The 23,591-nt window shown below is 34.1% G+C and overlaps 1 protein-coding gene across 2 annotated transcripts; it reads left to right on the top strand.

Annotated features, from left to right (window-relative positions):
• Positions 1 to 9: 9 nt before the first annotated feature.
• LOC139697929 (RING finger protein 141-like) lies at positions 10 to 23,067 on the top strand. 2 transcript variants are annotated; one of them, XM_071596790.1, is made up of 5 exons: positions 10 to 456; positions 793 to 964; positions 2,613 to 2,664; positions 10,368 to 10,533; positions 12,782 to 23,067. In XM_071596790.1, exons 1-5 carry the CDS (start codon positions 272 to 274, stop codon positions 12,957 to 12,959), a joined length of 753 nt encoding a protein of 250 aa, XP_071452891.1. In that variant the 5' UTR covers positions 10 to 271; the 3' UTR covers positions 12,960 to 23,067. The 2 variants fall into 2 exon arrangements, with proteins under 2 accessions (XP_071452891.1, XP_071452890.1); XM_071596789.1 differs by having other exon boundaries at positions 2,613 to 2,802.
• The last annotated feature ends 524 nt before the right edge of the window (positions 23,068 to 23,591 follow it).

The raw sequence follows: 23,591 nt of genomic DNA, 5'->3' as shown, positions 1-23,591 counted from the left end.
GGATTATCTTTGTGACGAAGTTATTTAAATTTAACTTCTTGAAAATGATAGTGTAAATCAGTTGTCACCGAAGTTTGTGGAAAATATTCTATTTCAACTATATGCCGCTATAATTATTGGACATGGATTTCATTTGTTAAGTTACCTTTATCCCAGTTCACCAATTCGAGCTTGTTTTTATTTGTTAGCACAACTACTGTGTTCGCCCATTTGTCGGTGGTAATTCTTTTTAACCGTCAAACAAATTTACCAGGAGGCCATGAACTATTAAATGACTGCTCCAGATTGCTCTCTTAGAATTGGCATCATGGGGCAGTCGTCAAGTTATGACAGCTTAATTCCTCAAACGGTAGATAATCTACAGAAAGAATTTTGCCGCCATGCCAGGGCATTTTCTGAAATAGCATCCTTGTCATATGACGACTTTCAAAATTGTTTAGGGGAGCTGAATCTGTTGTAAGTTTAATTTCCGAAAATCATTGTGTCTAGTAGTTGCATTTCAACCGTATATGTCTTTGTTGTCATGTCTGCTGGGATTTGCCGTTGCCAATTATTTTTATTGATGCTATTAAAAGAATGGATATTGTGGTATATCATTTTCTATCACAGTGATTCAGGGTTCTACTTGGCTTATTTACAATATTTGTAATTAAATGTGTTCTGTGGCATTCTAAAGGAAATTAGAATAGTCCCAATTGTCGAGCAGTTTATCTCACTCGGTTACTGTATTTTTGATTTGATGTCGTTATTTAATGTGGTAATCATATTAAACTTCTAATATGTATTTTGTAGGTCAGATCAGTGCATCGATTCAAATGGCAAGAAGCTAGTATTTGCTATCAAAAAGGGCACAGATTCGACTTTGTTATGGAAGGGAACTGTTCGAATTGCCTGTGTGAAAATGGATGCTTCAACCAAAAAAGTAGAAAGTTACAGACTTTTAACTCTAAGCCAGTTCCTTCGGGTGAGTCTTAGTTATTAATGTCTTAACATTTTTACCTAGTTTTCCAACTTCTCTGCTAAGTGCACACCTCTACAGTTATTTGTTGGTGTATGTAACATATTCTTTGAAGTTTCTTTCAAATTCTCCTATGTGTGTTTCAGCACACATTGGATGCCCTTCCCATTTATCCACTAGCCCTTGATTATCTGCCTTGTTTCCATTCAAACAACCCATAGAAGAGCACGTGTAAGATCATCTTTTATGGAATAAAGTGGTATCATTCTGTAATTTTGTGATCAATCTCCTTAAAGTGAGAAATGGTGAAATACTCGATTCATTACCAAGAGAAATATAATATTCTGTTTTGCAATTTGTTCCATTGACAACAGTCACAGTGAAACATTCATTCAAAAATATTGTATATATTAAATGCTTGATTTTGAAATGCTTCAGTTTTCTTGATGTATTTGAACACTTAAATTCATATGTTTTGTTTTATCCAAGGGAAACAACAATTGATTGATATTTGTTGGCTTTATATTTGATACATAATGATAAACTACATGTATCTATATTTCTTTGCCATCCATAATAACAATCATCAATCAAAATATTAATATTTTAACTGCATCACATAGTTGACTTTATGAAAGCCCTAATGCATTTCAAAAGTCAAACACTCAAGTCATTATGTATTCACTGCTGGTGTAGGAAGGCAGTACACAGGTCTAAATGTACCTCTCTTTTTCCTAGTCAAAATTTAGTACGATATCCTTTTCCCTAGGGAATGTGGATAATAATATAGGTTAATGATGTCATCTTTTTTCAACAGAAAAGTTAATTGCATTTTCATTATAAGTAAGCTAATGGGCAGCAATCAAATAAGATAACCATTTGGGCATTTATCAATAGCACAAGGTCTGTTTGAAAAAATATGAGATTGTTTGAATAAATGCTGAATTTTATTTGCTACCCTTTAATCATGCTTATTGTCTTCAAAGTACAGCTCTTGGCTGCCAGTACCACTCTCCCAATGGTCTTTTTCTTATTTCTCTGCCCTTCTCATCCTCAACCATGCAGTAAGGTAATGTTCGATGAAGAAGGGCTTGTTTGAAATATTTCAATTTGAAAAAAATGTCTAAATGGATTGTAGGTGAAAAAGTGGGCGACCTTCAAATTACATATAACTTGTAATAATAAGGGAATTATTAAGACACTACACTACATCATCAGATAAGACCACCAGAATGAAATAAACAAATGACTTCAACACAGATGATTTCAAATGCTCGTTTGTTGCCCTTACGCAACTTCAAATTGCAGCAAAATGAGTATTTGAACATAAGTGCTGAAGGAAACCTTTAGTCTGTCATTCCTAGAGTGAACACCTCACATTTATTTGAAATTATATGATAAAGTCTGGTTCCCTAACATCTAATGTGACTGTATTCTTTATAATTGAGATACCTTGATTTAAAAAAAAATATATGTTTAGAGACACTATAGCTACATAACGTCTGTATGAAAAAGCATTTGTGTGTATCTAATAAAATTAGAATAATTGGACGGGGAATAGTTTAAAAAAAAACTTCTTATTTTTGTACTTAATATTCCATATTTTTTTTATGAAAGATGCAGTTTCTTAGTACATTTATTCTGCTTTTTACAGGTCTTCAGGACATTGAAATGCCAAATAGAAGCATGTTGGCAAAGCTCTCAAGGTAAGAATCAATGCCATAATGGTTCAATAATGATTATCCCAAGAGAGCCTGCTGCTGCAAATCAATCAAAAGGTTATGCAGATTCAGAATTTCTGAAGAATGCATCTGCTCTACCACAACATAATTATAACAGGAAAGGTTAGTTTTAATTGGAGAGCAGTTTTAATAAGTGCAGTTTGAGATCAGTAGTGCCTTAACTCACTAGCCTTCCCAACTTTCACATCAAATAGCCCTGTACTTCTTGTGTGCTATAATCACCTGATTCCACATTGGTGCGTTATTTAGGTGGATTGGAGATGCATATGTATTCTTGCTTTTTGGTGCTCATGAAAGTGCACAGATGCATGCAAAACCTTGAGTAGGTATTTTGCTAAACATCAATTTAATCTGAAGTTAACTTCTTACTTGTCAAAAATATTCACCAATATGATGTGTTTGAAGTGCATTCTGTTCAGCATGTGAAGAAAAAGCTCTTTAATAATAACTAAATGATTTTTTTTTGAAAAGGTTTTTTGAATGACGAACAGAAATAAGTGCAATGGGGTATTTGCAAACGGTGTAGTAGCATGCTGATTCTATACTTTTAAATTAACCATAATTATTACCTTACATATATCATTGATAATGATGGATGAATATTGACCAGTAATAATAACAACTTGCATTTCTTAGTTGACATTATTAGGAGTAATCAGGAATTCACCGCTTCATTCATGTACATTTTGAAGAATAATAATAATATTTTCCAACCATATATAAGGACAATCCTTGACTTGAAAATCATTAAGCATTATTTTGATATTCTATATTCTAAGTCACTGTATAATACATTTTGAGTAAATAAAATAAAGTTGATAATTATTTTATGTGAAATCATAGCATAGGTGTATAGGTAGGTACATAGTCATTGAAAATCGGGTACAAGGAGTGAATTTAATTAATCTTATCTGCTCATTAACAATCAGTCGTCATCAAAAATTGGGCTTTTCTTCAAGAACTAGGACAATACTAAAGAGATGGATGCTTCAAATAGATGGACAAGAGCATGCCATAAAACATGCTCACATGTCAAATATTTAAAATTGGAAAAAGTAAATGAACAAATTTACAAATAGTTGGAAGCATGATCTGTTAAATGATTTTGAGTTTAAACAACTAATGGATGTGTGCATGAAATAAGAGTTAATTGTTTGATAGGGAGGGGTGGACTGAGAATGTCATGGAATATGATAGAAGCAAAGAAAGTATGCAAGGTTAGTGCTGTAGATTGGTGGAAAGGACTAAGTTTCCTGGAAGAAGAACTTAAAATTGGGTGTTTTTTACCCTGTTTAGCCTGAAAGAGAATGATGTGAAGTTTTGAATGTATCTATTAATTAAGAATTAAATAAGAAAAAATCTCTTAGGAAGTAGCACCAGGGCTGTATAAAGTTCCTGACTGAATAAATCATTTTTATTGATGGTGATCGCAAAGTAGCCCTTATAAACAGGACTGTACTCTTATTCTTCTTAACATAATTTAGTTTTTTTTACACTTTTGCATTGGTTGATTTGTATATTTTTTTCATGAGCAATTTGGGTGGTGAACAAGCTAGCTCTCTGGTCCTCTCCATGAATTTAGAAATACTATATATTTACTGGGCAGGCCTCGCAACATGTTGCTTTTTTATGTTTTTTAGTCTTTCATTTCAGAATTGGTCACCACCTCTTGTTTCACTGATAACCCATCCAAGTCACCAAAGGTCTGGTTCTTTCCTGAAATATCTGCTGAATGAATTGTTCTCAGGTCTTTCATCCAGGGAAGCTCTCCAATTTCCTGATATTTTGATGACTGATTTGGTCATCAACTTCAGGTCTTCAGAAGCCCCAGAGATGATGAGTAAATTAGTAGTTGAAATTATGGTAGAAACGGAGAACCTAACTGGGTGGAAGACACAAGAAGAATTCATTCGGCTAAGTCTCCTTTCCTGTTGTTTTCTTTTGCCCCCACAGTGGAACCTCACCTAATGAGCACCTCGCACGGCGAGAAATTTGCATTATGACCAAAAATATTGTCTCCTAAAATTCTTGTAATATGCAACTTTTTGCATAACAAGTGAGGAATTCCCAGATTCATTGTACAGCTGATACTGCAGTTTGTCTCTAGCACTCATTTTTATAGCATCTTAGCATCGCTTGTGATAAAATATTTTTCCAAGTTTGCGTTCCAATAAAATATTTAGGTTGAAATGTAATGAAATAATTGACTTTGTAATTCCACACACTTTATTTAAAAACACGACCCAGGTTTCGACGTTGAACGTCATCAGATGACGTTCAACGTCGAAACCTGGGTCGTGTTTTTAAATAAAGTGTGTGGAATTACAAAGTCAATTATTTCATTACATTTCAATATGTTATGCAAATTCCACAAAGTTACGCCTGAGACAACAAAATATTTAGGATTTTTTGTGTAAAGTTTAATAATATTTTGTGGATAGTTTTAAAAATGACCCCAAAGAAATTTCTGTAAGAAGAAAACCATAAGAGAATAAAAAATAACAGTAAAAATGAAAAGGAAAGTAATTGAAAATTGGGAACAAGGAGTGAACCTAGTTAATGTAGTCTGTACATCAACAATTTGTGGACATCAACAGTTAGTATTTTCTTCAAGAACACGGACAAGACTAGGAAGATAGACACTTCAAATAGAGTGACAAGAGTATCTATGCAATGGTTGCGGTTTCTCAATTTTGAAAGGTTGCTTTTCATATGCATAAACAAAAAGCGATTGCAATGTGTCATCATTAACAAAAATAAAATTTGTGAAAAGGGGAAAGTGATTTTTGCTGACCTCTTTAACAAGATGTCAGAATCATCAATGGCCGAACAAATAAATAAGGGGAGCCATGCGTGGTTCAAGGAGAGAACAAAATGAACTGTCACCAACTGCATTGGGAGGCATGGTGAAGTAGCAAGCTCCAAGTTAAAGCAGCAGAGAACTTCATCAGTGACTTCAAAAAGCACATAGATTCTGAGGGTTACCTTCCAGAACATGTTTTTAATTGTGATGAGATGGTTCTCTTCAGGTAGAAGACGATGAAGCGAACCTATGTTCTTGTACATGACAGTAGGAGAGAATTCATTGCCTGAACGCAAGTCAATGAAAGGCCATCTCAAGCTGCTATGTTTCACAAATGCAAGCAGGAATGTGAAAATCAAACCCCTTCTTGCTTAGCATTCAGAAACTCCACAAGTCTTCAAGAAGTATCAAGTCCAAAACAGCAGGCTAAATGAGATGTGGAGATCACAGGAAACTTCTGCATTGTCCCATGCATCTGAGGCATCTCCCTAATATGGCAGTGGCAATGCACGGCTTAAATTTATTTAACGACAGTTCTGAGTTGAATTTTTACCAAATTTTGAAGTATCGGCTTTAAAAGGTTTTAAACAGTTTTCCATTTAAAAAATTGAGGAACATATCATAAATAATTTGCACTTAAATTAGTTTTTTTTTGCTTTTACAAATCAAGTTCACATATCTTGTTGCTTCATGCCAAAATCAAATAAAAAAGGTGTACGTGATCCATGATCATAAACAATGTATGTATATTTTTCTTTAAATAAACCTTATACATAATTTATTTTATTTTGCATGGAATGCATTATTGTATTTTACATTAATGTATTTGCAAAAAGTTGTTTCACTATATGTTTCACTTTATAAGATAGATCGTGGAATTACGCTCATCATATGAGGCTCTACTGTGTTTTTTTCAACTCAGAAAGTTTGCTTTTTTGGGATGGAAATCCATTAAACTGGCATACCATATTCTATTATCCCTCACCATTGGATATTACTTGTTATTAGGTTTTTTTAACATCTTGGCCTGTATGGGAAACTTGGTCATGTGAAAGGAACTTAGGAGACCCTTGGAAGCCAATAATATGTCTGTTATGTATTAATTATGAATGCTTATCTGGAAAAAAAATATATATACATATGTATGTATATATATATATATGTATATATATATATGTATATATGTATATATATATATATATGTATATATATATATATATATATATATATATATATATATATATATATATATATATATATATATATATATATATATGTATATATATATATATATATATATATATATATATATATATATATATATATATATATATATATATATGTATATATATGTATATATATATATATGTATGTATATATGTATGTATATATATATGTGTATATATATATATATATATATATATATATATATATATATATATATATATGTATATATATATGTATATATGTATATATATGTATATATATATATATATATATATATATATATATATATATATATAAGAAAGATGTTAAATTTGGCTATCCTGCAGGGTTAGGTATTGAGTCCAGTGCTATTCCTCTTGTATATGAATGATCTGCCAAAATTTCTTAAGTTCTGTAACTTATACGCTTCCAGTGCTATGATGATGTAACTTATGTTTTGGTGTCTGCTACATCCATTGACAACCTAATTTCAAGGTTGGCTAATGCTGCTGTTCTTCTGCATGAATGATGTAATCACAATTCCCTAGTTTAAATTAGATTATTTGAATCTACTCTCATGTAATATACAGTATCATTTTTTGGGTTTCTTAACATGTGTTCAACCCGGTGTGCAATTCCTCATGCATGCTCTGGTGGCGGTAGGGCACTGCAACATATTTCTAAATTTGTATATATGCTGCAATCATCAGTGATAAGCACAATCTTCACTTTTAAAACAAAAATGTCGATTATAATTACTAGAACACCAAGAGACTCAATCCAAACTTATGTCAGAATCAGGAATGCGGCACTTGGGCCTAAAAAAATGGGCCTGTGCTCTAATTAATCAGTTTTTAAAAAGAAATATTCTCCACTCTGTTGAAGAATTCATACAACAATGATATTGTATAAATTGATTTGTACTTTCTTGACATGCCCTATATTTGTATGTACAAACAAATTACCAGGCAAATGAATTATTATTATAATACTATAGGTTGTCTGATATGAAAGAGGAAGGGAAGCAGGGTTATTAGAGTGTAATGAGTAGTGAGATACACCCTTGAGTTTTTAATTATGGTGAGACCAGAAATACTCAAATTCTATAGTATGAGTCTAAACGTGCCTTGCAGTATTTGTCTAATTGCAGCCTTAGAGTTCAGACATCTTTCACCACATCAGCTCCATACTTCCTTAATGGTCATTCTTCTGTATGCATTGGGGCCATGGCATTTTTGAAATACATATGCCCCTTTCCCATCGCCATTATATAATGATAATCTTACTCTCTGATGGACATTAAAATACATCAGCATGCATAAGACAATACATCGGCACACATTTGTTAGGGTAAGGATACCTGGACTGTCCGGAAACTCCTGCCATGCTATATTTAGAGGAAAATAGCCTACATAAAACAATGAGACCTTAGTGTTCTTCTAAGTACGCCCCTAGGGACCTTACACAAGTATCCCACTATCTCTTTCACTTTTAAAACAATTGGCAAGGTCCATTTTTAGAATGGTCATCAGCTACCTCGCTGTATTCTCTTTTATCTCCTCAAACTCAAGAATGTTTAGGTGCAATTGTAGGGGACTTACATCAAGCCTCAAATAATGACCCAGGATTTCTAAAAAGGTCAGATAACTTAAGATGAGTTAGGGTCTATGGTTATGACCCGTAAACAAAAGCCCTGTCCTCCCAGCAGTCAGTTGACAAGATAAGGGAGAATGTGACAAGGCAGCTGATGACAATTCTGATAACTAGGACTTTGCTGATTGTTTTGGAAAGTGGAAGAGATTCTATGATAAGTGTGTGATGTCCCAAGGAGAGCTGATTTAAGGGGACTAAGGCCTCTTTTTGTTCTGGGCAGGTTATTTTTCTCAAAATATTGCATGACTGGATACTTTCCAGAAAGATCTTGTACACAGTGCTTTTCACAACCAATCGCATAGCATGAATCCTTGGGAAGAAAAATATCGCTGCATGCATTGATGCTTTGAAGAGCCTGAAATGCACACATTCCCTTCAGTGAAAGACAAACTTCATCCTCTTCTGGCAGATTGTGTCTGTGAGGTACTATTTATTTGCTGCAGAAGTTATGTGGACCAGATAGGATGGGTATTGGAAGTATAAATCAAAGATTACAAAATGTTGGTTTAAAAAAATACAGAATGGTAATGTGAAGTATGGTATGTAAAGTTGCATAAATATATGTCATTATATAACACTCATGTATACTTTTATAAATGATGTTGCCCAGTATTTCCACTGTTCGAACTTTGTCACATAGGAGTAAATACATTTTTTCGGTTAATATATTTCATAAAATTAAAGAAAAAGGATTTGTTTTATCAAACTTGAGAGCTTGCGGTGACCTCAAAGAAAGTCTACTCTCATGGAGTCGCCATCAAGAATTCCATCTTTTGTTACAGAGTAACATATCCTTTAAAATAGAAGAAATCGGCCTGCTAAGTTTTTTGAGTAAACCTTTTCTCATTTTGAATTTAATAACAGTTAATTATACAATTTAGTTACTAGACGTTTTATGGCCAATAAATAATAAACAAAACGGTATATTTACTTTGCATCTGTAAATAAGAAAAATAAGGATGTGGTAGTCCAGGGATAGAGTGTTGGACTATTGATTGGAGGGTCTAAGTTCGAGTCCTGGGCATGTCTCTGCGCGCCCTCTACTTCACCCAAGCTGTGTGATTTTTCGGGTACCACTACTTCCCGAGAAACCGTAGGTTGCTTGGGGGAAGGATTTGCCCCCCCCCCCACTCTGATGTGTGAATTTCACTTCCCATTGGGCTAAGTGTTGGGTGAACTCTACCATCACCTATCAAACGAGCCTTCGGGTTGAGAACTGGGTTTTAGATATTATAGGGTAAATACCAGTTAAAGTATTTGTTAGGAACCCATTAGACTGCACTTCTTAATTTGGTAAAAAAACATTTATTCCCCTCTTGATACTTGTGATGAAAAGCAATATTGCGGTGAAATAGTATTTTCTTTTCAATCCCACGAACCATATTCGTCAAACTAATTGCCAATGAGAATAATTCAATGAACTGTTGAAAATGCCTCAATAGTTACTTCAACAGTGTCTTCAAATGATGCTCTCTCACTTATTTAGTAAAAATCTGAAAAGAGCCTGTTACACAAGGTATTTCTTAACATGAAATAACATCGAAGGCAATTGCAAACATTCAAATCCTGATAACCCAAATTATGAGAACTGAACCTGCAACCTCTAGGTTCTCAGTCAAGGATATTACATTGCAGCTACCAGGGGTGATAACCATGTTGTGCACATAAATGTGAGAATTTCCATGACAGTAATGGGTTAGTTTTTGGTGATAGATATGATGCTGAGGGAACATGAGAGGAAAGAAAAAAAGTCTTACTGTACTTTAAAATGAAGAATTAAAGCAATGAAAGTCGAGGAGAGCCCATAAGGAGAAAGGGCAAATCGTTTATGAATGAATGTTTATCTGTATTCCAAAACCACACTGAACTACAAATAGCAGATCTAGTACACTGTTATAATTGCAGTGTAATTGAATTCCGTAGAGTGCATTGGTTAGTACACACATTAGTGTTGCTCAGGCAGTTATTATGAATGGATATAATTTCTTTTTATTAAAATTTTCAGGACACCCCATTTCGGCATCATTGTTAATGGAGCATGTGGACGAAGTTACCTATGAAGGGATTGCTGTTGGAGGAATTGGTACTGAATGTTGTATTTGCTTGGAGCGCCAGCCAGATGTTCTGTTGCCATGCACACACTCTTACTGTCAGCATTGCATCGAACAGTGGTTAGTTCAGTTTATTTTACATAGCTCTTGAAGGTCATTACTTTACAGTATTACACATCATTACTTGACTAGTTGGAGGGAGAAGTTCCATAAAAACTATCGCATTTGAAGAAGAAGAAGGTGCTTTTCCAATTGCGCAATGCACCTGCTCACACTTTGGTGGTCCTCATGGCTAAAATTTACTGTTTGAATTGGTCGACCACTAACTATATTCACCAGATATGGCCCCCAGTGACTTTTTCCCGTTTCCTATCCTGAATATTGAGAGTCAGTATGGGCTGTGTTAGAAAGAGGGTTATGAAAGAGTTGTCTGTTATCACCTATGCTTTTGAACATGTATGTTGAGGAAATGGTAAAACAGGCATAGGAAGAACTGGAGGTAGGAATGGAAATCAGGAGAGAATTCATAAAATCAGTTAGGTTTGCTGATGACCAAGTTTTAGTTTGCCAGTCAGCCAAAGGTTTGCAAACATGGCTGAATGTATTGGATAGCCAGTGTGATAGGTATGGGATGGGGAAATAAATGTGAACAAAATGAATGTTTTATGGTTTTCGAGAAGGAGGAAGGCTAAGTTAAATATTAAAACAGGAGTTCATCAACTTGAGTAGGTGGAACAGTTTACCTATCATGAAAGTGTTATGGACCAAAATGGTTGAAGTAGTAGGGATATAGGGAGAAGAACTGCATTAAGCAAAGAAGCTTTAACAAGGAGGGAATTGATGACAGGGATGTTGAGTAAGGAAATTAAGAAACGGCTTGTCAAAACCTTAATATAGAGTGTGGTTTAGTATGGCACAGAAATGTGGTAATTGAAGGAAGATGATAGACGTAGATTGGAGTCATTTGAAATGTAGCCGTGGTGAAGGATGGAGTAGGTGAAGTGGGCAGAAATGAAAATAAATAAGATAGTGCTGGTTATGGTTTGGTAGGAGAGGGATCATATGGGATAAATCATCAGGAGACAGGAAAGATGGGTGCAGAGCATTTTGATTGGCAATGGGATGTTGAGACTTTGATCAAGGGGAGGACGTTAGGCAAGCAAAGGGTGGGTATGTTGAATGGTATGAAGGGAGGAAGTATGCAGAATTGAAGAGGGATCTACTGTAGAGTTCGGTGTCAGAAGGTTTAATATTGGTAGATGATGCTGTGGAGTTAATTAGCATAGGATTGTCAAGTAACTGTATTATTATAAAGTGTTATAGGCTGATTAGTCCATCTAAAACATACCTTAACCAGTAGAAAATAAATAATAATAATGTTTTGAGTAATTATTTCATTTGTTAGTGTTCAACCAATGCTTGAGTGCATACAGATTTTCCTCGATTTCATTGATCAATAATGTTTTAAATAACTCTATTTGGCTCATGATTATACATGTCATGGGTTTAAAAATGTATGCACTTGTGTGCTGGTTGGCCTCAAAATTTTTTCTCTAAATTTCCATTTTTTTATCAATCTTGTGTGTAAGTTGACCATAGTTTTTTCATGGTCATAAGATGCTGTGGAGTTAATTCCAGCAATGCAAGAATTTCTGATTGTAAAAATTATTCGCCTCGACCGAGATTCGAACCCGAATCCCTCAATGTCCCGGTCAAGGCAAATGATTTTTAGACTCTGAAATTGTTGCATTGAAATGCATATTAGCGGATGACTTCGTTAAAAGTTACTGTAGCGGCATATCCCGAAGTTTCTTGGAATTAATTCCAGTGATTGATTGTAATGATAAACTCTGAATTTTGTCAGCTGTTCTGTGTTAGCTGTAGAGTATTCTCTAGTTATAAGGACAAAAAGAAATACAATTCAATAATTTTAATGATAATTATCCAGTTGTAATTTATAGATATTTATTTCAATTTCAATTTGTTGACAATATTGACCATTGTTATTGTTGTTGGGATTTTGAGTTCTCTGAAATTCAAGTCATTGTCACGAGTTATTGCTGAAATGGTACTGCTTTGTTTCCTTTAATGGCTGTACTGCAATAATCCATTAGTGGTAGTTTTGGGCTTGAGAAAAGTCATAACTGTGATGTTGTTATTTCATGGCTGTAATTGAGTGAATTTCAGAATTTGACTTTGCAGAAGTTAAACGTGCATCTCATGTATCATCTTTTTTTGATTACTATAAATATTTCTCTTGTGAAGTGGTTAACCCGTTATTTTTTTTTCATTGAAATTTGTATTTGATTTTCCACAAGTATTTCAGTATATGTTCATCATTGATACTTAACTTTTCACTTTCATGCAGGAATGTGGATCATAAGACTTGCCCTGTGTGTCGTGAGACTCTTGAAAGCACAGATGACACGTGGGTTGTAATTTCCGAAGCCCCTGGTTCAGAGGAAATCGGGCAGGAAATTCGCACATCTTTGATGAACCTGGTCAGCTCCTCATCTTCCTCCTCCAGCACTTCCAACCTGCCTTAGTATAAATGGTGGGGTAATAATCCCTGCTCTTTTTGCTGTGGTAAATGACCACATTAGTCATAATGGCTGTGGCAAGTATCACATATGCTAATAATGAGTTTTCCATGTACCAAATCTAAGGATAATGCAAGGAGAAACTGACATGTAAATTTATTTAAAATTATCCTTTATAAATTATGTGATTGGCCATGATATCAATTAGCGATATGGTTTGCAAACCATACTTTTAGATTTGGCATTAATTACTTTTGATTTGCTTGGAGAAATTCTAATGAGTTGCAGAATGTTGAATGAAAAAGGACTTCCCTCAATACTGATAGGAGATTAAATCAAAGGGAAATTGTTATTCCCAAAATTTTGGTAAAAAGAAGTTGTGGTTCTTTTTTGATTAAATTTTGATGTTTTTTAAGTCCAGAGGAACTTATGAGATATTATATTTTTTAGCCTTGCATATTTTACTTGGACTGTAAATGATGTGATCCTTTTGATGCATTAATAATTCCATTATATTTACTGTTGCAAAACTTACCGATAGCAATTTAAAACCTGCTAATGCTTTCATGATGGAGGTAATTCCATGAAAAACCATTCCTGTATGGAATCTGACATTCATGTATAAATTGAAATCCCATTAGGTCGCTGTGTTTGGCACCCATTTCTAAGAAAATGAGTGTGAGTTATGCGTAGTGGGAATTATCTAGGGGATGCACAGTGTCCTAGACTCGTTGTTATGCAATACCAGATCATAAATCTGTTGATCTGTATAAATAGCATTGTAAAAAGTAAGTAAGAGGACAAAAGCCTAAGGCTGATGTAATTGGGAATAAAAGAAAGCAGCTGGACACATCTTTTATAGCTGGAGATGTATTACGAGATGAAAAATAAGTTAGAAAAACAAGAGATGAAATCATATTTAATGTACAAACATACCTAGTCCAACTTGTTCTCTTTGTGCGTGTGTGCAATGAGATATTGTTTGCAGTCACTCTCACCTGCTGTGGTACTGCATTCCCCCTTAACGTGCCTCACTACACTCAGTACACTACACCACATGCAAACGATGCCTACATTTCATAAGTGGTTCCAATAATTTCACCATCCCCTTGTGACAGTAAAAGTTTTTCGCTGTTACAAATGAGATAATCATAAACATGCCTCTCCCTTGCTTTCCCTTCCAATATCTCATGCCATTCCTTCAACATTTATTTATTTAAGTGCATACGGTGACATTTTTAACCAAAGCTACCCTCCTCATAATAATACACAACATCTTGCATGTAATAAGGCTGAAGTGTGCCAATAAGTTTTTGTCAATTTAAATTTCACTGTATTATTTCTTCCAAGGCCAGCCAATGTATATATATATATATAAATGAAGGTAATGTGTTTGCTACGTATTCCAAGCTCATGTAGAGTGATGAATTTCACAGAAGTTTTGACTAGCCAAAGGGTCTTCGAATGAAAGCTGAAAAAAAGAGGGCAATTATGGAAATAAACACTACACACTGTAGCCATCTTTGGAAAATTAAGGTACATATATACCTTTACTGCTACAGTAAACTTAAAAGATGAGTGTATTCATCACTCATGTTCAATAATGGTTATTATGATCCATTTAAATACTGCAGAACTTCTTTATCCGAGTATATAGTTATAGAATGAGAACTGTACAGCACTAAAATTTATGTTAATGCAGTAGTTCTCTAGAACTTGGCTGATTCAGCGAGGCATATTTTTTATGTTACTTGAGCATTATTAGGCTCAGAATTGCAGTAATTTACCATTCAATGTTGATTCAATAATTCAAACTACTCGGTAATGTGTATGCAGTATGTTGGTGGTACAAATGTATTATCATAGAGCTTTTTTATGATTTTTCGCCAACTTCCTGGGTTATATTGTGATTGGCACCTGATCTAAGTGAATGATGCTCTTTAAATTTGTTTGTTGAATGTATTCTACTCCTTGGTTGTAACTGTAATATGCTGTCTCAGGAGCACTTACTATCAAGTTTATGTGTGTCTTCCCCGGTGGTTATTTGCTAATTGATTATTTTAATCAAAGGAGAAAAGTGCTGTTGATACAACTCCATAGTCACCTTTGAGAACACTTCTTTGTGATAAGCATGACTTGAAATGCATTAGCATAAAAATTATTGATCGCGATGAAGCTCATGAAAAGCATGATGATAGGCAATTACTATATATCATGTTTATTTTAATCTAAAAAGGCAAGGAAATTGAGTAACTACTGATATCCTATCTTGGGAAGAATCACAGTAACGGTTTTATTAGATGATCTTGTATGAGATGCCTTCAGTTTTAAGGTATCCCTATTTTTGTCTTAGGAATGGGAGTAGAAATAAAAATGTGGTTGTGCTTAAATATGTGGGTACACTTTATGAATACAATAGATAAATGGCTGCATTGTATAGTGCACAGAATTCATATGGTTGTTGATAGAGTGAGAAAAGTTTTCAATACTTAAAATTGCATAATTTATTATACGAGAACAGTATGTAATCATCTGTTATCTCCACTTGTGTCACTTAATACCATAGAAATTTACTGTCAACTTGGTAATGCATATGATGATGGTATTTGGGATATGTAGAAAGTGTGCATCCGTGGGTGCAGCAGTTAAAAAAAGAAGACTGAATATCATGTGAAAATATACTCAATAAGCCTCTGCTACAGACCTGCTGGTTTTTCGAGTAGGTAAAAGGTTCCCCTAAAAAAGCATTCTCAGCAGCTGTTGAATCATGTCATTCACATTGTGAAAAACATGTATGTCTACTGGGAGATTATGTTGAGAATTAATTGATGTTTTAGCTTTCTGGTATGAGCAGTCAGAAAAAATCAGGAGACCTTAGTACTTGAAGGCACCTTATAAATCAATTAAATGAGTAGTGACATACCAGAAATATGGATTGGGTTGCAATAGTGATGGGTCAGTTCAGTTCTATCCCTCCAGTTCCCGCATGTTCTTGAGAAAAGAATTTAAATCCTCAGTAGCTTAATTGGCTGAAGCACTCAGCCGGATACTTAGGAATTGGTGTTCGAATCCCGGTCAAGGAGAATGATTTAAATGCTTTGGAATTTTTGCATTTTAATGCACACTAGCCGGTGATTCTGTAAAAGTTACTGTCACAGCATCTCCCGCAGTTCTTTTCATCTACTAAACGGGTTGTTTTCATACTCTAGAACCCTGTATAAGATCGTAATACCTGCAAAAGTGGATCCAAGGTCCCACAAAGCATTTTTAGATCAAAGTATTACTGTATTGCACTATTTTACCCATTGCATGTACAGTGGACTCTCTATTAACCAGGATGGCCAAGAAAAGCTTATTTTGCAACACTACATAATGGTTTAGAATCAGGAAGACTGTCACGGAAAAACAAATGTGCAGATGCCAATTGTGTTCATATAAACATATCACATTATCTGTGCATCATGCATAAGCATCTCATGCATTGCTCTAAGTAATTTTGTATCAGACAAGGCAGCCACTGAAAGTCAATGTGAAAAAGCCATTCTTACTCAACATGGTGTCATGTGGTGTATATTATTGCTATTGTACTGTTTAGGGTAGGTTTTGAATGGGCACAGGCTAAATAGTGACAGAATGATGCATTTATTTGCCTCTTGTAGCCAAACACTATCTGCCATTCAACACTACAATAAACCCTTTTTCAATTCTGCAATTTCCTTCCTCCCTTCATTCCGTCTAACATGCCTATCCTATTTCTAACCCTTGCTCATTTACTTAATATCCTCCCCTCCATCACAGTCTTCATTATCCCATCGCCAATCAAAATGCTCTGTATCCATCTTTTCTGCCTCCTTTGGATTTCTCCGAAGAATGCTCACTTTTCCCCAACATGCCTAGCAACTCCTCGTTTGTCTACCTTTTTGTCCATTTCACCTTTTCAATCCTTCTCCACACCCACATATCAAAGCCTCCAGTCTACACTCATCATCTTGTTTCAATTACCAAGTCAGTCCATGCTGTACATAACCATGCTTCTTATCAAAATTTTCTATTGTCTTTTCTTAACCTTATTACTTAATTTTCCTGTCATCATTTCTCTCCCTGTGAAAGCATCTTTGCATTTTGATATTCTTCCTCTTATATCCTTACTGCTTTGACCATTTTGATCCATAACACTTCCCTGATATGTGTGTGTTCCAACTCTCTAGTTTATGACCTCCCACTTGACTATTTCACTCACTTTTCCTCTGTCTTGACAACCTCATTCTGTTATCTTTGTTTACGTTGATTTTCACAACATTCGTGTTTCACTGACTTAAAATGCACTCTCTGTATATTATGGATTTTCATATTATTTATTGCAACAAATATAGGTTCAGCTGTGTTACATTTAATTCACACTTACCTGGTATTGAGAGCTGGTCTGTAAGTTGAAAAAGTTTTCAAGTTCAGGCTCAATAACTCTATGCTGGGTAATCTTAGGAAATCAGTCTCCTAAATTATAGGCAGCTATAGGTTTTTTGTTATTCATGATATGATTGATGTTTAATAATCTCCAAAAGTTCACCAGGTGGAATGTTGACAAGCTGGATGACACCATTATTGTGTAGGTGAGGTGTAATGTGCCTTAAATCATTATGAAAAAATTACATTTTGCTTGCTGTAAAAACATTGCCCAATTTCAAATTGTAATGGCCTCACATTTTGTAGTGGGTGCGAGCTAACCAGGATAAGTACTTCCTTCCCTTTTATCCCAGATAATCGGGAGTCTACTGTACTTAAGGTCTCATCTTTTTGCAAAGTTAAAAGTTATGCTGATATGTGGACCTTACATGTACATGGGTTAGTCAGAACCATTGAAAGCTCAAATTGTAGTAAATATACATATTTATAAAGATGAAGAATAACCTTCTCCCATCTATTTTATTTGTTCCATGGTTACTGTGGCTTCGTATGGTTTAATGAGTGCTTCTGGAAAACCATATGGTGTATTTGTATAGACGAAGTTTAACATGCATTAAGGTGCAGAACTCAGTAACTTCTGAAATATATTTCTAAAGGCAAGCATGAAATTTGGTTGATTCTACAATGAAAAACAGTTTCATTTCAGTTTATTGAAATAGCAAAAAAAAAACTAAAAGGGGGTCTGTAGCAGAAATATTTTTGTTCATGTAATATCTCAAAAAAAATTTTATTCACGTGAAAAAGTATTTGATTGTACATTTCATATAATTATTTTCCTTTTCTATGACAGCGCCATAAAATAGCTGGAAATAATTATCTAGTCATTTTTACAAAAGATATTATGAAAAAAATATTGTGCAGTCAGGTGTGTCTTTGAATTTTGTATGATCACCTTTTCATTATGAAATCATAAAATGTTATAAAGATTGCATGCGGAATTTGCAAGTGTATGCTAATCGCATAGAACTTCTTGTAATATAATTATTTGCCAAAATTGCACTAATATTTTAATTTGGAAAGCAAGGCCAAGTCATATTTGACTAAAAATGCCCATTCCCACTTAGGTAATAATATTTTAAGTGCATGAATGTGTTATAATATGGTGATTCAGGATGAGGTATTTTAATTTTTTTGCTCAGTAAGATGTTGGGTGATTTCAGACATTTTTTGAAGGCATTTTTAATTTGTTTAAATGAGTTTTTTCATCAAATTGCTCATAAGGTATGTGTGTATGTTCCCTTTAAAAATTTTAAAGACAAAAAACCTACCATTATTGCAAAGTATCAATTTTTGTTGAGCAATAATCAAAATTTCTTCAAGTAAGGTTGGTTTTGAACAATATATTAATCAACTTAAGTTTAATTTTTGAAAGTGGATGTTGTACATCACTTGTTTGATAAAATATAAAAATTAACCTCTTGAATTTATTTTTTTTGAAACTTCCTGCTGAAACTAAACTTTTAACAAATGGAAAAAAATATTTTTCTTTCCATAAACCCACCGCAGTAATTAACCTGAAGTTTGTGTGTTGGGTGAGGCTAGAGCTCACCTCTCTCTCAGCCTAATGGCATGTAAAATTCATGCATTAAAATAGGTGGTCTTGTTCCTTTCCTTGAATTGCATGTGTATTTTCAGGAAGACTTAGTGCCCGAAAAAATTGCAGAGGTTAGACTAAATGGAGAGTATACAGATTCTTCTGGATTTGGATCTAGATCTTCTGGTTAGAAATAAAATTCTCTCCTCATTAGGACACTGCACCCTTTCATAAATCAGTTATAAAGGAAAAAATGTCTCAAAGCTACCATATGAAGTATAAAAAAATTGAAGAGTTATCATACTGAGGAACATGAAATCATTTTAATGCTGCATATTGGTTTATCTTTTTATCTACTCTTTATTTCCAATGAACTCATGCCAATTTTTACAGGCAAAAATATACAATATCATTTTTCTGGCTTAAAACCAAACAGTTGTTACTTGGTTTTTGTAACCTTCATATTTGAGTAAATTACGTAATTGTTTCTTACAAAGATGAAGTTCATTTCAACAGTTAGGTACAAATGTACAAGTATTTTGTTTTCTACTGTCCTTAGGGGTATATTGTTGGTGGAGGTGAGGTAATATCTCTCGCCAAGGGGTTGGTTGATTGATTGGTTGATTTGACCATCACCTGGTGGAAATTACGAATGTTGGGTAAAATCTACGGTGCATTCAATTCCATCAAATTTTTTACACTTTTACAGTTGCATACCTTTGAGAGCTTTTTCTGGTGTTCAAACAATTTAAGACACAAAAACTAATTTTAAATTAGGAATACTTTATTTATGCCCATAAAGGAACATGTCAAGTCCTAGATGACCACACATAAATTTCTAAACTCACTCTGAATCTTTCAGGTTCTATATTTCTGCGATGACTTTCAAATTAAAATCCTGCCTCTCATGCCCCAAATACCATGAGCAAAGCTTTCCTCTTTAAAACAGAAATGTACTCCATTCCCTGTGTATCTTCAATGCATGCAGACCATGTCAAAATTTCTCCAGCAAATGCTGCTTTATCGTTGCAGATGTTCTTTTTATTTCTAACAGTTGCTTGCATGTATTAAGTATGGCAAAAAAACCCCTAAATTATTTTACTATTTACAGGGGCAACATGTAAACTAGTGGTTTCAGTAATGTAATCTGTGAGTTCAGTTATCATTACAATCCAAAAAAAATAAATTGATCTTAGAAATATGCCGGTTTATTTTGAATATCTTTGTCATGCCACTCAGTAAAGAATTTTTATGTCTGAGTATGCAATGGTTGTAATGTTAATCAGCATGAAGATTTAGTTCTTTGAATAGAGCTCTTCTCATGCTAAACCCTCGGGTGTGTAATATTCATATATTTGGGTCTATGACTGAAATTTCTTTTCATGCAGTTCCTGAGGTTTCTCTAGAAGTTCTTGTGTCTAAAAACTTTTCCATCATCAAAAAATCCTAACCATTAATCTACCGCTAAGACCCAAATATTTGGGTGTATTGGAGAAGATTTTATACTTTCGGAGGGCAATCAAAATCTATTTTTTACTTATAATTGATTCATAAAATGAAGTGACTTCTGTGGGATTAGGAGTCAGCATATCACTAGTAAAACTGATATAGTCGTAAGTAATGTGGTAAAATTTGTAAGTAACATCAGTGGTTTTGAAAATATTCATTGACCCCACTGGTTCATAGCTTTCTAAATACACTTGCATGCTTGTTAAACCACCATCATATTCATTGTTTTTCATTCATCATTTTTCATTTAATTTATAAAGCTAACTTTTGCTCACCTTTTTTGACTTCAACTTCTATTTTAGCCAAGAAGTTAAGTTTATATTTTAGGTATGGAATTAGAGTTATGCTAAAAATATGCCACAGAGTGAAGGCACAATGTGGCATGTGAGTTCGGTTGTGAAATTTTGAAAATGGCCAAACTGAAATTGCCCTGCCTTTTGGTGAATAAACATATTGGCAAATGAGATGAAGGTTTGAATGTGTTTTGTTTTGCTTTTAAATGTATCTACCATTGCTAGAAATTTAATTATTTGAATGACTTCTCATTCATTTTACATGGTGCTTCCCTCTGAACCTTAGTGTTTTCTAATTAATAAAAATGAAAGCTTGTAAATAGTAACAAAGATATAACTTTGAGTGTACATTCATCAGAATGACTCAATATCACTGTGAAAACAAGGGAAATAAGTGTTAGCTTGTGCCAAATCTGATTTGATATTGTGTCTAGGTTCAACTTTTTGTAATGGTCACATAGGGTGATTCAGTATGCAAAGGTAGTGTGAAAGTTTTTGATGGTGCATATTTTTTTTACGTATTGTGACTTTAAACAGAAACTTGTAGACTTGAGTTACTTGCAGATGCTTGATTTATTTCTGGAATGATCTGATGGGATTTGTTTATAAATGATTCGAATGGTTACTTCCTCCAAAAAGTGAACAGCATTAGTGATTTAAGTTTTTTTCCCCCTCTCATTGTATATAATATGAGAGTATGTGTGATAAAGTTGTAAGATATTGGTAGCAGGAGAGTTGCGAGGAAGGGTTTTCATGCTGTTATATAGAATGAAGATAAAACCTAGGACTCAGATTTTTGCCCTTTGACGTTTTGGAGAAAAAAGTGACAATCACTGTTCCAGTATATTTTCACTTATTGTGTAATATGATATGGCATGATTTTCATGATGTTTGATGAACCTGGAAATTATGGAATCCACCAAACTGAGGAGTTCAGTAGAATTTTATCGGCCAAATGGAAATCGGGAGTGAAAGGGACATGGGCAACTAACAGAAGTCAGATTGGAATGGAGCTAACAATTTCTGTTTTGTTTTTTGCAATTTAGAAATGCCAACCAAACGTAATATTTTTTCTGGTGTAATGAAGTCTCCACAAGTTCTACTTTACTAGCCATTACTCTCTCTTGCATACAATGTACTATGCCGGTACATGGATATTTAAAAAAAAAATTTGCCATTCAAGCTGGTGTTAAGATTGACTTGACATTTAATTGTGATGGTTTCTCATGAACTATCATAACCTTCTTACCAATATAGCATGGAAAACATAGGGTGGAAAAGTAGACACTTGAACACTTTCAAGGATTTGTATTCACCCACTTTGGCAGACACCATGAATTTACATTAAAACGTTAGAAAAAGAGTTTTAGGTGGTTATGATCTTCACATGTTGTAATCTTGGCTTGTTTTTTTGTTAATTTATGTGTCATTTTAGCCACTAAAAAACAAGGAATGCATCTCTTTAAGATTTGTGGTTTCAATGAGGTGAACGTCACTTTCTTTTAAAATGTATGCATATCATTTTCAGCAAACAGACCTAACTATGTATGAAAAATTCTGTTAAAAAATCTTACCTCATGCTTAGCAGTACTCATTTTGTGGACATCCAAAGTTAATATCAATAGCCTGTAAACATTTTCATAGTTTTGCTATCTGTATTGCTAATTATGGCATTTAGTTCACCTTTTGAAATCCAAAAGATGTATTCAAAAGGATCATTTTTCGCTTTCGCTGAGGAGATTACATTCGTGTGTAAGCCACATTTAAAATCTGAAATGTGGATTGTTTGCTCCAAAAGCAGTTGTTAAAAGTAATGTGATGCTTCTTGCCATCCTGAAAGCTTTGGAAGAGAAAAAATATTACTTGTTAACTCAAAACTCTGGGAGGTGTTTTGTGTAATAAAATTGTTATGGACTCTCTTTTAGGATTACTATACATTATCTCTTGCATTGTTTAGAGGTGCTTGAGCATAGACCATCATTAGGTCTTTGTGACAAGAGGAATGAATAATGTGTCATATGAAATGACACTCTAAATGCTGTGTTCTTGGAGTACACCCTGGTAAAATTCCTTTGTAATGAATATTGTGTGTGAACTTGACAAATTATTCTTACAAATTGAAGATAGTGATTGGGTTGAGCTCACCATTGGTCGGTAATTTGTATGTAATGATTGTTTTACCTTGGGATGCCAGCAGTTCAACTGTTCATTTGTGAATATCCCTCCCCTTTTAGAAACGAGAAGACATAGAACCAACGAACACATTGTATTAACCAGGTCTTTATATTACTAATAAATAAACCTTTTCAGATTCTTCTATTGTTCAGATTATTATTTTTTATTTCCATTTTTCCATTCCTATGAAGTGAGCAGTTTGTTGAATGACGGACAACGTTGGGCCAAATTTGGGACCATAAATTGTCACAATGGGATTGGAACAGGATTGATTCAAGCATTGAAATTGTATAAGTTATCATGGAAATGACATTCATCGGTGATGATTGAATTTTCTTGGTGACATCCTCAAATATAAACCTTCACCCTTGTGATTATTCAACAAAATTATTGTCGATTGAAAAATCTATCCAAAATACTAAGTAAAACGCTGGGTTGGAAGATACAAGTATTTAGTGTGTCCAAGGCAGAAGAGCCTTAATCATTAAGGTGGGTAGGAGAGGCTCTAGAAATATTTTTCCTGCTGTTCAATAGAATAACCTTTACTCCTTGATAAACTTTACTTTGAGGAACTTTCTGCAAATTTTCAGCCCAGATGCAAGACCATTGAACACATGTCGATGACATTTGTCTGTGTTTCAACAAGTTCATTGCCATGTAAGA

This window comes from Hetaerina americana, unplaced genomic scaffold (genome assembly GCF_022747635.1).
Source record: "Hetaerina americana unplaced genomic scaffold, ioHetAmer1.1.p SCAF_8, whole genome shotgun sequence".
NCBI classification, from domain to species: Eukaryota; Metazoa; Arthropoda; class Insecta; order Odonata; family Calopterygidae; genus Hetaerina; species Hetaerina americana.
This window is presented reverse-complemented; position numbering and strand designations above follow the sequence as displayed.

What these genes read in the sequence shown, in the direction of transcription:
- LOC139697929 (XM_071596789.1), top strand. Translation starts at nt 272, where the DNA reads ATGACTGCTCCAGATTGCTCTCTTAGAATTGGCATCATGGGGCAGTCG. An exon ending in CTCTAAGCCAGTTCCTTCGG is followed by an intron (nt 965 to 2,612) that starts GTGAGTCTTAGT and finishes TGCTTTTTACAG; the next exon opens with GTCTTCAGGACATTGAAATG. An exon ending in CAGCATTGCATCGAACAGTG is followed by an intron (nt 10,534 to 12,781) that starts GTTAGTTCAGTT and finishes ACTTTCATGCAG; the next exon opens with GAATGTGGATCATAAGACTT.